At 37.1% G+C, this 16,398-nt stretch overlaps 1 protein-coding gene across 4 annotated transcripts in view; it reads right to left on the bottom strand.

Annotated features, from left to right (window-relative positions):
• The window catches only part of DCC (DCC netrin 1 receptor), a 782,056-nt gene that overhangs the window by 464,033 nt on the left and 301,625 nt on the right, over positions 1–16,398 (bottom strand). For all 4 annotated transcript variants that reach the window (XM_045020222.1, XM_045020224.1, XM_045020225.1 and 1 more), the window contains exons 4-5: positions 13,456–13,606; positions 12,900–13,036 (exon numbers count right to left, since the gene is read on the bottom strand). In XM_045020222.1, the coding sequence (XP_044876157.1) occupies positions 12,900–13,036; positions 13,456–13,606 (288 nt within the window). The remainder of the gene's footprint in view (positions 1–12,899; positions 13,037–13,455; positions 13,607–16,398) is intronic.

Genomic DNA, 16,398 nt, shown 5'->3' with positions numbered 1-16,398 from the left:
AAAAAAAAGAAAGAAAAAAGAAAAAAAAAAGAGTTCATTAAAAATTGCTCCACTCATTCTTCTCATCCTTTCAACCAAACCATCAGTGTAAAAATGATAATATTGGCAAGGGGGGAACCTTACTGTTGAAGGTTAAGATAACAGGAAGCTGCATGTGACTTTCCCTTCTATAGCCTAGCTAAAGTTTAGCGAGAGTAGGCATGCTGCAGTCTGCTGATGCCTTATTCTCTGTTCTAGCTAGAGTTGTCCGACTAGTCTGCTAATTTTCTCACTGAGTTTTAATGTCTATGCATAAACAGCAGCTCTCTCCTTTATCTGAGAAAAAGAGACCTCATTTTATGATTTCTTCTTATAAATAAAAGGTGGTTAAAACACTCTTGCTTAAGTCTAATTGGCCTACAGCTATGGTTTAATTAGATAAACTGAAATAAAACGTTGTTCACAAACCCCTTGCCAGGCTTAACTAATATGCTTATAATAGAGTTAAAAGGGAACCAGAAAGTAAATCCTAACTATATTGGTCTTTCCCAGCTACATTCAACTAAAGATATTTGGAGCATTCTAAAATGCTGCATATTTAAAAATTGGATTCTGACTGATCACACTGTGCTTTTTATTAATGCAGTCAAACTCTCACTTCACTTCGGGATTGTTTTGAGCACTGTGTAGACTAATTTGACAACATTAAAGCATGTATTGCTACTGCTTGTGCCATATGCAGTCTGTGGACTAGATGACCTTCTGAGGTCCCTTCCAACCCTGATATTCTATGATTCTATGAATCTATGATGGAGAATTTCAGGGACTCTAGCAGCTTTCGCAGCTTACACAGACCACTCTTACTAAGAATTTATACTGTGATATGTAATTATGGAAAAAGTCAAAGCAAGGATGGGTTACTGCTGACTGTATAATTATCATACATTTAAATACATTTACTAGGAAGATTTTTACTTTACTTTCCAGCTTCTATTTTAGGTGGGAGAAAAAAGTAGTGCACCTCATCCAAAAATCCACATTTATTTAGCAATCATTTGCAATTCATGTAGATTTACTTATGCAGTTTATATGAACAATGATGTATCCATCACATAGATACAAATCAGTATTCCCTTCAGGCATATCTGAAATGTGTGCCTGAGCGTTTTTTTTAAATTGAAGGTTAGCAGCTGTACCGATTTGTGTTAAACGTGCTCATTTTATGTAGACTACTGTATAATCCATATCTGATTGAGTGGAGATCACCATTCACTTCACTTAGGATCTACTAAAACCATTAATCAAGCTGAGGTTCAATCACTCTTGTCGGAGGTTGAATCAAACTGGAACTTTGAGGCAAAAGGGTAGAGACTGATCCAATGAACATTGTCAGGAATGTCAAGTTATAATAATGGAATATTCAGGTGTTCCACAAAATATTTTAGGTGTCATGCTTCTCGTTTTCTATGAAACTGTACACACCAAATGTGGTGCTTTAGATGGTCCATTTCAGGGACAGAATTCCACGTCCTAAAATTTTCCTCGACCAACAAAAAACATTCGATTTTTTTCAAATGATAATAATGAAACTAGACAACATTTTACAGGTTTATAAATGTACCAGCCTAAGATATTTTTGTCAAGCTCTTTGCTGCCGAAAGTGCTCCTGAGCACTTCAATAAATGTTCACCCAGAACTGTAGTGCAAAACACTTTGACAGAAACAAGAAATCACTTATCCCATTATGGTATATATTTATGCAGTCTTGAACTTATAGCTTAAAAGTTAAAAGTTCATGTTCAGAAGCACTCAGCTACAAGCACTTCTGTCCATGCTGCTAAGTAACAAAACAAGATGGTGAAAATCCAACAGGAAATTTGAACATATTAAGGTCAAGGTATGAATCAGGAAAAAAACTCCAACCAGAAAAATGAGACAGCTCATCAACAGGAAAGCTTTGGACTGAAAGAGGCCTACTTCTCTTAGGACTTCAGCAGTATAATCACTCCTGGTTTTGTTTGTTTTTTTACAAGCTGTTTGGAGTGTCTGTGTGTGTATGTTTGTGTGAGTGTGGCAGGGTGATCTGTCACTTTTACTCCACAAAACCAGTCAGCTCTACAGGGACAGTCCCCTTTCATTTTGTGTTTTCCTAGCTTGACATCTTCTATCTTTGGAATGTGCCTAGCACACCGGCGATGCTACCGCAAATAAATAAATAATATGTTAACATTCATAATATATTAATGACAAGACAGTACTATGACATGGAGGTTTCTAGCTTTATTATCCAACACAGGAGAAGATGCTGGGTGATACAAGCCCAGCACATGCAATGCAATATTTAAGAGCCTTTCGCAGTGTATTTTTGAAATTACCCTTAAGGCTAGAACTCTCAGAAAGGTTCAGTACCCAAATCTCAGTGTCTGAGTTCTTTTGAAAAGCTAGCCCATATTCAGGTGTCTCAAGGGGAATGAACTCTTTCTAAAAATCAGCCCTGATGTGGGTACTGAGCACTTGAAAATATGACCCTAAGCGCTTTTGAAAATCTGGTCCCATTACCTCCTGTGGGGGGCTTGCTGTAACGGGGGTGTGGAATTCACTATAAGCAGAATAAAGATGTTTTCTTTCAAGATTTATTTATTTGTTGGGGGCTTTGTGGGGGGGGGGGTTATTCAGTGAATCAGTTTGGCAGCAGTTGATGCCAGTATCTCTTAAAAAAAAAGCAAAAAGCAAACCCCTGCCAGTGTAAAATGAAAAGTAATTTCAATTTTCCTGAATGGATTTTTTTGGGGGTGGGAACTATATTTAATGACTTTGCCTTTATGCAAAAATAAAAAAAGTTACTTATTTCAGTCACAAATAGGGAATAGCAGCATAGATGTGGCAGGTACTGACTGGGTGTAGAGAGATGTGTAGGGCACATACCCTACGATTCTGACATGTCTTTACTCAAGTCACCTAAGTAGCGTTTCACCATCTACACTGCTATATTATATATACACACACACACACACACCCCTGTGCCGGAGTGCATGCAGAATACGTACTCTACACATTACCATAAGGTTAGACATAGCCTAAATTCCCATAAATTACACTCCTTTCCTGTGGGTTAGGAGAAATTTTAAAGGGCTAGGAGTTTTCGAAGACACCTGTAGTGATTAATCTTCGAAACAATGAGACAGACAGACATTACTCTTCCCATATTAAAGCTGGAGAAAGTTAGGCACTTAGGGTCAGAGTTGTCTTGATTTACATCTGCTGGGAATCTGCCACAGTATTGTTCAGGGACTGATCTCTCAGGCGTGATGAACTGTACATTCTGCTAATTTGCAGTCATTCAGAAAATGTAGGTCTTGCCAGTCCACAGCCTTAACCACAAAATTATCCTTCCACTTTTGAAAGACAATAAGTATTTATAGTCCCACTGTTAAGGTCTTGCCAATAATAATCCACCATAGGAAAACAGAATCTGGTAATTTCCTGTAATTTGCCTCACGAGCAGAGTCTGTTTTGCCAACATGCAATGAATTGCAAGATCCAGGCTCAAATCATGTTTTCTTTTCTGATCTTTTGAAGAATATGGAGGAGTGAGTTATAAATACCAGATTAATTACTGGAGGAAGAAAGAAAATTGGGGTGCCATTAAAACTGATGTTTTCTCCTGCACAATGTAGAATAGTGCTAGGACTGCCAAGAAGGCATAGAATCAACATATATAACACAGTGGTAACAATTAGTTTTAATTTATTAGGTAGTTTGCTAACAACTATACTATGTTCTATTAGAACTTATTACATTTTATTCTCTTTTACCATGGATGTCAACACATGCTTTACCTACTCATAACTATTCTGAGTCAGAAACAGCAACAATAAAACTTAGCAAAATCCATCATGCAGTCACAACCCTAAACTGGAGCAATGTAGAAGATCTTGGAGTTTAATGAATTGACATTTTGGCCTGATTTTCAAAAATGTGTGCTCAACCACAAGCCCTGCATCTGAGAGCAGACAACCATTTGTATGGGCAAATTAGTTATGAAACAGCATACAAACCAGTTTTGAAAATCAGTCTGAGTCAAGATGGTGTAGTTGCTAAGCAACAGCATTAAAAGAATGCATGATTTTTGTTTGTTTGTATGTTCCTTTCTCCTGTTGCTTATTTCTCAGTGGGGGGGAAGGGGGTAGACAAATATTTAAATTGGAATTTAATAACTGTTTTTGCTTTTTAATTACACTACATTGAAAAAATAATGAATAATATTAGTGCTTCTGAAGAATAAGAGATTCAATTAAAAGAGAGCAGTGTACATCTGCATGCATAGTCAGGGACACCAGGGTGGTGAGCATGAGTGGGAGGGACAGCAAATGAAGCTATGTGCCTGCCGTGTTCGTATATGGCCCAATCCTGCCTCTGAAATAGTGGGGAAAGTCCACCTTGACTCCAGTGGTGTCAGAATAAGGCCCTAAATTTTGACCCTCATGAGCCAAACATGAATATACATCTCTACCCCGATATAACGTTGTCCTCGGGAGCCAAAAAAAATCTTACTGCGTTATAGGTGAAACCACGTTATATCAAACTTGCTTTGATCCGCGGGAGCGCGCAGCTCTGCCCCCCTGGAGCACTGTTTTACCGCATTATATCAGAATTTGTATTATATGAGGTCATGTTATATTGGGGTAGAGGTGTAGTACCAAAAAAAAAAAAAAAGTACAGTCTACAGCTTAGTTTTCCAACATGGACCTAAGGCATGGCCTTAAATATTAGATGAAGGTAAAATTTTGAAGAACAAGTAAGTAACTTAAGGGGGAGATTTTCAAAGGCACAAGGAGCAGTTAGACTCCTTTCTCTCACAGAAAGTCATGTGGAGTTAGGCAGCCATTCTCCTTTTGTGCCTTTGAAAATCTCCCACTGTATCATTTTCAAAAGTGTCTTAAGTGCCTAGGAATCTAACACCCATTGACTTTCAATTAGAATAAGATTCCTAAGTGCCCAGAAGCCAGATTTACACAGGTATTTAGGTGCCTAAAGATACAAATAGGTGCCTCATAGGATTTACAGAAGATTAACTTGAAGCCTGTGGGAGTTAGGTGCCTAACCTTTTGAAAATCCCAATAGGTACCTATCTGCATCTTTAAGCACCTTTGTACACCCAGCCCTGAGTCCTTTTTGAAAATGGCCCTTGAGCTCGTAAATCACTTAGTTGGTTCAGAAAATTTTACCCAAAGCCTAAAAAGTGATTATCTTTGACAGTTTCTCGAGCAGAACGCATAGGCAGCTGCACAATACAGATGCCATAAGTGGTTGACTAGAGCAGCAAAGCATCCAGTAACTGTTTGCGTGGGTGACAGCAAGCTGCTGTGGTAGAGCAGTACGAATTGGCATTTGTTGGTTTGCCTATAACAGAAGAATCATTAGCGTAGCCCATAAGGGGGAAGTGTATAGGTGTCACTACAGAACGTTGAGATATAAATAAAAACAGAGCATTCTAGTTACCAGTATAGTTGTTGTTCTGCAGGTTTGAGGACTTATGTGCAGTAGATCATTAAACTATCCATACAGAACAGATTACTACCTGCTAGTGTGATAATCTGTCCTTTATGAAGAATAGATCTCACTTCTTATTATGCAGTACAGTTGAGTCTTTTTATAAGGCACAATCTGAGCAATTTCCATTCTGATTGTTATAGAGTATCTGACTGATCACTACAGCCAGATCTACAAAATGACGTATTTCCTAAATTAGAGAGTTATGCATAGAAGTAACAAAGGCATCATGCCAATACTGATCTTCCTGTGCAGATGGATTTGAACAGGTTTTCCCACGGACTGATGCATTTCCATTGCCACAACAAAGATCTGGGGAAATCATCCTCAAATTCAGTGTCTCCATCAATTTCCCCTAGGTCATTTGAGAGAGCACCAACAACAAATAGCTCCTTCCTACATACATATTCCGCTGTTGGGTTGAACATGAATATGCATATTAGCTGAAACTGGCAACAAGCGGAGTTTTGTTCAAGCCTCTCTCATAAATAAGTAGCACATGAGAGGTGTGGCCTGTACGTCTGTAAGATGCTAGCCGACAGATGTATTGACAAGGACTACATTCTCAGAAGTGTCTGAATGAGTTAGGGGCTCAGCTCTCACTGAAATTCAATGTAAAGTAGGTGCCTATTCTTAGATTACCAAACACCATCCAAGACATTCTTGATCTGGGTTCATTTTCAATTCACTCTTGTGAGAGCCCATTAAAGGCAAAACACTAGCATAATGTTTTCCATCATGCTGCTGCAGACCTAACTGCTCGTATCTGCACCAACAGGTTCAAGAAAGCAAGAAACATAGCAACAAAGGAAATGCTATACTGGATCGAACAGTACTCATCTTAGTCCAGGATCCCATCTCTGACATTGACCAGTTCCAGCAGGTTCAGAGTAAAGCAGAGTAAAGTTATGGAACACCACCTCAAAAGAGAAAGTTTCTTCTGTACCCTTCATTAGTTAGATGTTGACTAATGCATGTAAACATACAGATTTATATCTCTACCAAAACTCTATTTTTTTAAATCCTTGTTTATAACAACTCTGGATGTTTTCATTATCCATATAAAATGTCCATTCTTTTTATAATCCTACTAAACTCTTGGTTTCAATGCTACCTTCAATATCTTCTATATTCTAGAAATAAATTTTTCTTTCCTCGAGGCAAACTTGAACCAGAGACTCTAAGCAGACAGATCTTCATCACACCTCTGATTCCCTCCATTTCTGCTCACATTTCTGCTTTTCTCTCTCTTTTTATTTCCGTTTCTCACCAAAAGCAAAATTCACCTGGGATGTAAATCACAAGAAGGTCTACTCATGATCAGGTACTCAGATTTCTCCACCCTAGGTGATCTGTCTTGCATGCAGGCACCCAACTTATGAGGTAAGGTAAAACTTCCATCTCAGCCTTAATAAAAACAGAGTCAACAAATATAACATTCTGTATGACACAACATCTACAATTTTCAATTACTTAAACAAAATGTTAGCAAAGGACTTCATAAGATTTTAAGATAAATACAGGGTATATCCCCAATAGCATTGCTTTTCATAGCATTTTTAATACCTGCATCTGTATCAACATCATCACAATCCTTCCATTTTTTCCATAAGCATGATGCAACAGTGGATGGAGTGATTCCCAAGGAAACATTACAGCCTCTCAATCAATTGCATAAAACACATTCTGAACATTGTCCAAATGGGTGTTTACTGGATAGAAAATAACTGCTCCTGTGGCGCCCTTAAAATCTATTGATCGCATAATATGTATTTAAAAAAATTTCTAAATAAGAGAAAACAAAGATGAAAGGAACTATTGATCCATCCAGTTCAGCCCCTGTCTTTTGGAAGGACTAGCTGCATTTTATATACCACTGAAGTGCCAGCAGTCCTCATAGATTTATCCATTCTTTTTTATGTTTTCAGCTCTTGCTACTTCTTTGAGCATGGGCAGCCTATCCCATTTCTCAACAGCACAATGCAAAATACGTTCCCAATGCCCAAGCTAAATACATTATTTTTACCTCATGTCAAATCTCAAACATATTTTTGATAGTTAATATTACTGTGAAAACACCTGGAAACAAAAGACGTCAATGTACAGTTTCAAAGTTCCATGGAATTTAACCACATAATTCCCACTAACGCCATCAAGAGAGAAATCCTAAAAAGAATGAGAAGAAAATCGACAACGCAGCATGATGAAACTGACAAATCTCTCAGCAGCACTTTGCCCATTCTTCGGTCTGAAGAGCTGGGGCATGGGGAAGCAAAAGAGGAGGGACTCCAATAACAGTAAGAGGAAATGACAGGGTGGATGAGTTATCCTCTTGTGTCCTTAGTTTGATTCTGCATTCATTTCGGATATATACAGAAGAAATGAAAAAAAACCCTGATATCCTATATTCTATTTTTGGACCTTAACCTTATAGAGATGGTAAAAATGACTTGGAGAGTTTTTACAGCCTTTTTGTGACTTGAGGTATTTTTTGAGTGTGTTTTTGTTTTGTTTTGTTTTTTTAAGAATTGCCTGAGATAAACCATCCTGGAACAATCTTTTGGATTATCTGTTTCCACTTTAGCTTTCCATTGTATATATAAACATACAATGTTCCAGATAGAGTGAGAGATTCAGTTAGAGAATAAGTAAACAGCTTCAACCGTGTTTAATATTCAGAATAAAACAGCTTACCGAACAATCTACTTCAGCTAGCTGCTGTGGGGTTAGCTATTGGCCACACACAGAACATTCAAAGATATTAGCAGAACAGACTGATGTGGGATCCTTAACTCACCCTATCAAGCATAGCTAAAGAAGGACAGATCCTCAACTGGTGTAAATTGTTATCACTCCAGCACCTTCAATGGAATTATTACAATGTCTACCAGTTGAGGATCTACTCCAGAATGTTTGTGTGTCAAGGATTTAATAACAGTGAATGATCTTTTACAATATTTTACCACTGATGTTTAGTAATATGGTATATCCTTGGACATATTTTTCACATCCAAAGTAGACTGAATCAAAATTTGTGCCCAGCAGGGTAAGTTTAAAAGATGCTTCTGAAGCCTTAATATATAATTGTCTGGCTTTTGTTCCTAGGCATGTTTTTTCAACATAGGGCTTTTCCCCTAGCATTTACTCTGTTCCTAAAATTATTCACACCCGGGAACATGCTCCAGGCCTCCATCAGTCAGCATTTTTCATCCATTTGATCTGTGCACACATATTCTGGCAATGGATGTTATGGAATGGAAATAAAACCAAACAAGAAAGTTTGGATTGACCATCCTTTGCAATACTGACTAACTCTTGGTCTTGGCAAACTAAACTAGACTTGTTGGAAACCTGGCTCATAACACCATGGAGGCTTAACTTTCTTGCTGGAAAATAAAACTGATGCAAAAAACAGTTGATCCTAAAAATTCAGGCATAAAAGGTGCTTGTTTCCCTGGCTGCAGTTTGGAAGCATTTTCTAAGTTGTCTCTTTATAGATTACATACAACTTGCTTTGTAAAAGCTAGGAACAATGTTTTTTCTGCCAACACCACCTTTTGGACCCAGTCTTCTGCTTTTGTTGGCAGTCTCTCTCTAGTCAGTGACCTGAAACCATGCAAACCCAGTCTGCTGACCTAGCAGTGCTGTGAAACTAGTCACTTCTGTATTGCTCCTCAAGGGACATTTACAGGATCTTTAAAATCACAGAAACAGAACACAACGATTATGTTATGTACAGTAATCTCAACCCAATTAAAAGTAGCTTTGAGATCCAAGTGCAATTTTATTATGAACCTGAAAATGTGTCACATTTATATGCAATTGTTTATTTGATGAAAAATCTTCTTTATCCTCAAAAGGCCATGTACACCTTCCTGGACTTGACAGGCACAATTCTAACTCTGAAAGATTTCAAATAACGTAGTCACATGATGTTTGTCATTGGAATTGATAGAATTTAGAGATTGTCAGGGATATGCATTCATTACAAACAATGCTTGCAAAAGTCAGTTTTGCAAAATTAAGCTCCAATCCAGCGACTGTATCTGGAAACCCTGACTCTTGCTCCAGCATAACACTGTACTGAAATCAATGGGATTCCATGCAGGAATAAAGATCTTTGCTTGATGAGTGCTATAATCCAGTGCATCTCAGGCCCAGTCTTCCCTACAGAAATGGCAAAAGAGTTTTGTTCAAACTTTAAATTCAACTCCCAAAGACCAAACAGGAAAAATTCCAACCCCAAAAGATGAATGCTTCTGAAAACTTAAGAAGATCTAGAAAGAAGGAGCTATAATGGACACTCATTAGCAAACCTAACGATAGCAGTCATCTTGCCAGTGATTGTCATCATTAAACATTTGTTTTTACTTAGCCTAGTCCTTTAAAATCATTGCCAAGCATGCAGCTGATTTATAAAGCGAGAAGGTAATATTTACTGGACTTTTAAACTTTCTACTGCACAAGGAGACACGACAAACATCCTGCCAAAAAGGATTTTTACATGAAATATTCAAAGTTCAAAATTTAACAAATATTATTTAGCCTTTCCAGCAACTTCTTTCCTCTCCGCATTTTTAGCATTATGGCCACTACAGGTGAGGGGTTGTTTTAAGATCCACAAAAGAAATGATACATAGGATCTTCCCAGTGAAAGACATTCGTTTTCCTGTCAGATAGTCTTTTATCTTTTAAATAATGAAGCTATCGCTATCATGTGATGCAACTAACTTTGATGTAGTATTGGCCCACTCACATAGCCTTCAGGAAAGATTTAATTATTGGAGTGTTTAATTTTTTAGCTGACACGTGTAAAATGCTTTGCCTGCCCTTCTCTCCAGAACATACTCTCACACAAACTGTTTGCATGAAAGCAATTATCTTTCTAATAAACAATGGATGCTTTACAACTAAATATGCATTTGCAATTCACAGTTTTGTTTGATAAATAAAACAATTTTTTTAAAGAAAATATACAGATTTATACCCTACCAATGGGAAATGAATAAAACAATCAAATTATTACATGTCAATAAATTAGGTTAATGGTATGAGCAACTCCAGTAAACTTCTCAGAGAGTTTCCTACTTATGGAGATGAATTTAACAAATATATATGTCCAATTTTTATGAAAATAAGGATATATGAGGATTTCTATTGCCCTCCATTAGTAGGTGTGTAGTTTTTGTTGGATCTTTTACATATTCACTATAGCAATACAAACATAATACCTGTTGCTAAGCAATATGATGCATGGTGTTAATTTAAATCTGCCATGCTACTTGCTTATGAAAATAAATGACCAAACTTTTAAAGGTTATCAAAATTGTACCTCCAAAACTTACACCCATATTTCATTAGCTTATGTGACTAGACACTTATGCAAAAAACCACACCCATTTTACTTTGTATATACAATTGATTTATTTTGCATGCACAATGTTTGTATTATGCATTTTTATTACGTATTTTGCATGCACATGCATGTTTCTTTGTCAGATTTAGATTTCATTTTCATTGTGTCAGTGATTGTGCTATCCTTTATGTTGGTACAGCCCCAATCAATCTGTGATGCTCAATAAGTAACAAGTGCCACCTTTTGAAACCTCTCTTCTACCATTCATATATGACCATTATCACTGAAGTATCTGAATCCAAGTTTATCCCCAAAATTGTATTACACTCCCCGTTACATATTTCTCTCTGTATAAGCATGAAAATAATACAAAATTAATTCTATACAATGCATTTTTAGCGTAACATTATTATAGAGTCATAGTCAAGCCATAGGTAAGTGCATTACAGAGAATAAAGATATGGGGTGGGATTTTCAACACCCTAAAAAATTTGGATGTGAAATTTCTATTAATTTTCATGGAAACTGGATAGCCAAATCCTCTACAGAGCATTGAAATTTCAGCATTGGTCCATGCCACAGAATCCTATAATCTACTATATGCGAGAAAAAAAAATAAGATTCACATAATTGATAGGTGTTTCTCAATCCACAAATAGGTGCAGTTGTGTATAATTTCATGGTTGGTTTCCAATGAGCATCTTTCAGCAAAGCTAAATAAGCATTTTATTCCAGAATTTATCTTCCATTTCTGCATTTGATTCTTTGCAAATTGGAAATGTAGGTTTACAATAAATAGTTAAAGTGAACTTTTGCAATTATAAAGTATTTTTTTTAATTTTCAAAATGTAGCAAATAAAACATTTGTATTGTATTAATGTACCTAAAGCAATAGAATGAAAGTTTCCATCATGTGTAATTACTATAACATTGAATTATGACTTGATAAAAGGATATTGTTATACAAGCATTGAATATCCTATAATCCAACTTGGGGCTCTGTTCTCTAATGCAAGAATTTTTATGCATAAGCTTTAAAACCAGAATGCAAAATGAACAGCACATTGAAATTATGCTATTGTTTGACAAAGTATTATCTATGTAGTTTCTTAAATCTTATTGAATAATGCTAATGTAGCTTGGTATTGTTCTCCGATTAAAAAAAAACACCTCTCAGAATTTAATATAATTATGGTTCTATTAAAATTTGACACAATAGGGGAAAAAAGCCTGTTTCAAAATGTCTAAGACATCTTTCCACATGTTTCTCAGACAACATATTTTGTTAGTTAGCCAGTAAACCTATCATCTGAAACAAAGGAGAAAACATTTTTAATGTAGAAGGTAACACCAGGGTGATCAGATGTCCTGATTTTATAGGGACAGTCCTGATATTCGGGATTTTTTCTTATATTGACCTATTACACCTCACTCTCTATCCTGATTTTTCACACTTTCTATCTGGTCACCCTAGGTAACACAGGAAATCCTCACTGCATCATTGCTTATTCATGGTTTCCACTAAAAGCAAGAACATAGGCACATAATACCTGATGCTAAAGCAAGGCCATGGAGTCGTAAGATAAAGAAAAAGCAGTAAAACAATTTCAGTAAGCAATACTATAGTTATGCAAAACTTGCTAAAATAAGATTGCAGATCACCATTGTATCCATTTGTGATGCCATACACAAGAAAAAACAGTTAACTGAATTGGGCAAATTGGGATTTGACACCAACAAATATTCTACTAGCAATTAGATTATAAGCCAGAAACATTGTAAGAAGTTTTACTCTGCTGTTTGACGTTCTTCCATGAGGTATATTGATTATGTGTGTATACCGCTGTCGGTGAGTGAAAATCCTGTTCAAAGTAAGGTGGGAACCCCACCAGTTTACAGATAAGTACATGGAGACCCGCAGAGGAAAGAGTTATATAAGCACTAATGGTTATCAACACTCTTGGGAAAACAAAGGACTCCTCTTGCACAGAATCCGGAAATCTGTACTCACCCATAACTGTGAGCTCTGCAGAGGCACTGCTGTTCTCATTCTTGTAGCTGACAATGCAAGTGTACGTCCCAGAATCGTCATCAGTCACATTAGAAATAAGTAAGTTACTGCCAGCCAGTAATGAATATTTTTTGGATCTGTAAAATTGACCAAAAAAAACCAAACAAACAAAAAACCATGTTCACATTCATCTCCAATGAAAAGTACTCAAGATCTAAGGTACTCCATAGAACCTTCTCAGCTGGCTAGCTCTGATCTTATAATGTTGTTATTAAATGTGATAATTAACTTTTGGATGCTGCTCTACCTGATTTAAATACCATTTCATAAAAGAAGACATTTATGGCCAAATTCTACCCTCAGATGTGCATGCACAGCTGCAAATGAAGAAAACAGGAGTTTCATGTGCACATCCAGTCTTATTACTTAGAATGAAAGCTTGATCTCCTCAAAGCTGAACCAAACTGACAACACTTAAAATGGTAGTTAATGTTTTACCCGTACTTCACCCTGGGAAACGAACTTTCATTACATAAGAGACACGTGTATGAAATACCTGACAGGAATAATTTCATCTCCTCGCATCCATGTGAAGGTGGGTGTGGGAAACCCAGAAACACAGCACTCAAGAACGGCATCTTTTCCCTCAAGGGCTACCACATTTGACGGTCTCTGCAGGAAAAATTGCTGTCTGTGCAAACCTGGATCTATGAAGGAAAAAGAGAGAGTTATCATAAAATGCTGTTTGTGTTCAGAACATGGAAGCAAAACAGCCTATCAATAACGGACCCAGGGAATTCAGGTCTTTAAGTCTTATCTCTGAAGAGGAAAAAAAAACGTTAATAAAGAATTATAGAAAGGGCTATGGAACAGAGATCTGATGGAGCTGTTTGTGGATGGAAGCCAATGGAGCTGTTTGATTCTGGGGTGATGCTATCTTTTTTAATAGCTGCAGAACCATTCTTTAGAGATTGGAGTCAGAGCTGAGTCTTGGGAAGGCCATAGAAAAAGTTGCACTTGAGGCAAAAAGAGACAAAGGCATGATAAGGATGTCAGAAAAGCTGGGGTCAGGGTAGTCACAGCATTTTGAAAGTGGTGGTAAGCAGATTTACAAATATGAGAGGTGAGAGAGAGGAAAAGGGAAGCTCTAGTAAATCAAGGAAGTCATCAACATTATGAACCATGGAAAGAAATGGAAAGTCTGAGCTGAGAAGGAAGCTAGGAGAAAGAGTGGTGTCCAAAAAGCTCCTTTGGCTCAAATTTGCTGGAGGGATGTTGAGAAACAGCTTCAAATTTAGTTGGTAGTAAGGCAGGCAAAAAATAGACAGAAAGAGTGACCAGGAAAAAGTCAAAGTGAAAAGTTTGGACAAACACAGACAGACTATATAAATAGTAAGCATCAAGAAGTTTAACTAAGATAGCATGTTAGTTTACAGGGCAGATAAAACACTTGAGAACAGAACTGTGGAAATTCCTGATACGCCATGGGGATGAGATGTCTTAAGTCTGTTCCAACTCTATTTAAAATGATTTCTGAAGACACACACACACACACTATAACTACCATTACGTATACTTCCATATCACCTGACAAACACTGACACCTGCAAATCTCACTTAAGTTAGCAGGAAGCCATAGTACTTAGCATCTCTCAGGATCAGGTCCAAAGTAATGGCTCTGTTTTACCAAACATATAGCTAGAAATTTTATTTATTTGTATTGTGACAAAGTTCCTCCTCTACCTTGGTGGATCCTGCGCTTATTGGCAGATTTGCTCACCTCAGTGATCTTCCCCACAGTCTGGGTCAACTCCTCCTGCGTCTGATCAGGAGTTGGGAGATTTGGGGGGAACCCGGGCCCGCCCTCTACTCTGGGTTCCAGCCCAGGGCCCTGTGGACTGCAGCTGTCTATAGTGCCTCCTGTAACAGCTGCATGACAGCTACAACTCCCTGGGCTACTTCCCCATGGCCTCCTCCAAACACCTTCTTTATCCTCACCACAGGACCTTCCTCCTGGTGTCTGATAACACTTGCACTCCTTAATCCTCCAGCAGCACTCTCAGCTCCTCACACGCACACCACAAACTGAAGTGAGCTCCTTTTTAAACCCAGGTGCCCTGATTAGCCTGCCTTGATTGGCTGCAGGTGATCTAATCAGCCTGTCTGCCTTAATTGGTTCTAGCAGGTTCCTGATTACTCTAGTGCAGCCCCGGCTCTGGTCACTCAGGGAACAGAAAACTACTCATCCAGTGACCAGTATATTTGCCCTTGACCAGACTCCTGTACCCCATTGGTCTGGGTCTGTCACAATATGCACTGGATGATCTGTTGCTCCATGCCTACCGTATACCCAGCCTTCCAAGGTACACATGCCATGCCCAACCGCAAGTTAGTAGACACATCATAGGATTTACTTTGTGAAATTCTATGAGCTGAATTTTGCTGGAAGTTGGATTAGATGATCAAAATGGCCTCTACGATCACTACCTTAGAAGGCGTAACAAATATACAGAAGTAAAAATCTACATGCTGCTTTAAAAAGGCCAATTTTCCAAAGCTAAAAACAATTGTGAACAGAATTGAATAAGAGACAATATTTGAACATAAAAATTTGAATGCCAGTTAGGAATTGTGATTGCTTTATTAGATGCTCAGAAAAACCCACTCTTCTGCTACCATAAAAGAAGGTTTCTTTGGTTAAAAAAGTCCTGATTAAGAGGGGAGATAAAGGCAGCAGTAAAAACTAATATGCAGAAAACAAATTAAAAAGCGGGGAAGCTGATAGCAATGAATACAAACTAGGAGTTAGGAAATGCAAAAATGAGACCAAAGGTATCAGTGATTTTTTTTTCCAGCCAGTTAGGTTAAGGGCAATAAGAAATAATTCTTTAAATAGATCAAGAATAAATTAAAGCCTAGCACTATTACAGGTCTGAATTAACACTCAAGGATGATAAAATTATGCATCATGATGCAGAAAAGGCAGAAGTATTCAATACATATTTCTCTGGTATATTTTGAAAGAAGCTGTTTAATATATTCCTATATTAAAGTGATAATTAAATATCTTTTATTCCATCAGAATCTAGGGACAATGTTAAATTTAATAATGGCTATTTAACTTCTTGTTTAGCCATTCTTAAAAAATGTTTCCAGATAACAGCATCCTCCTTTTTCAGATCAAGACATTATTAACTGGAGGTAATCAATGAAGCAGGACATAGTTTTATATATTTAAAAAAAACAGTGAAATTTTATGATCTGTTATTTCTCGGGCTGTCAAGCAATTAAAAAAAAATTGTGATTTATCGCATGATTACTCACGCTGTTAAACAATTATAGAAAACCATTTTTTAAATATTTTTGGATGTTTTCTACATTTTCAAATATTTTTATTTCAATCACAATAGAGATATGAAGTGTAGACTGCTCACTTTATATTTATTTTTTATTACAAATATTTGCATTGTAAAAAAACAAAAGAAATAGTATTTTTCAA

Source organism: Mauremys mutica, chromosome 6 (genome assembly GCF_020497125.1).
Source record: "Mauremys mutica isolate MM-2020 ecotype Southern chromosome 6, ASM2049712v1, whole genome shotgun sequence".
Lineage (NCBI taxonomy): Eukaryota > Metazoa > Chordata > Testudines > Geoemydidae > Mauremys > Mauremys mutica.
Note: the sequence above shows the minus strand (reverse complement) of the source record. Positions and strands in the feature narration are given on the sequence as shown.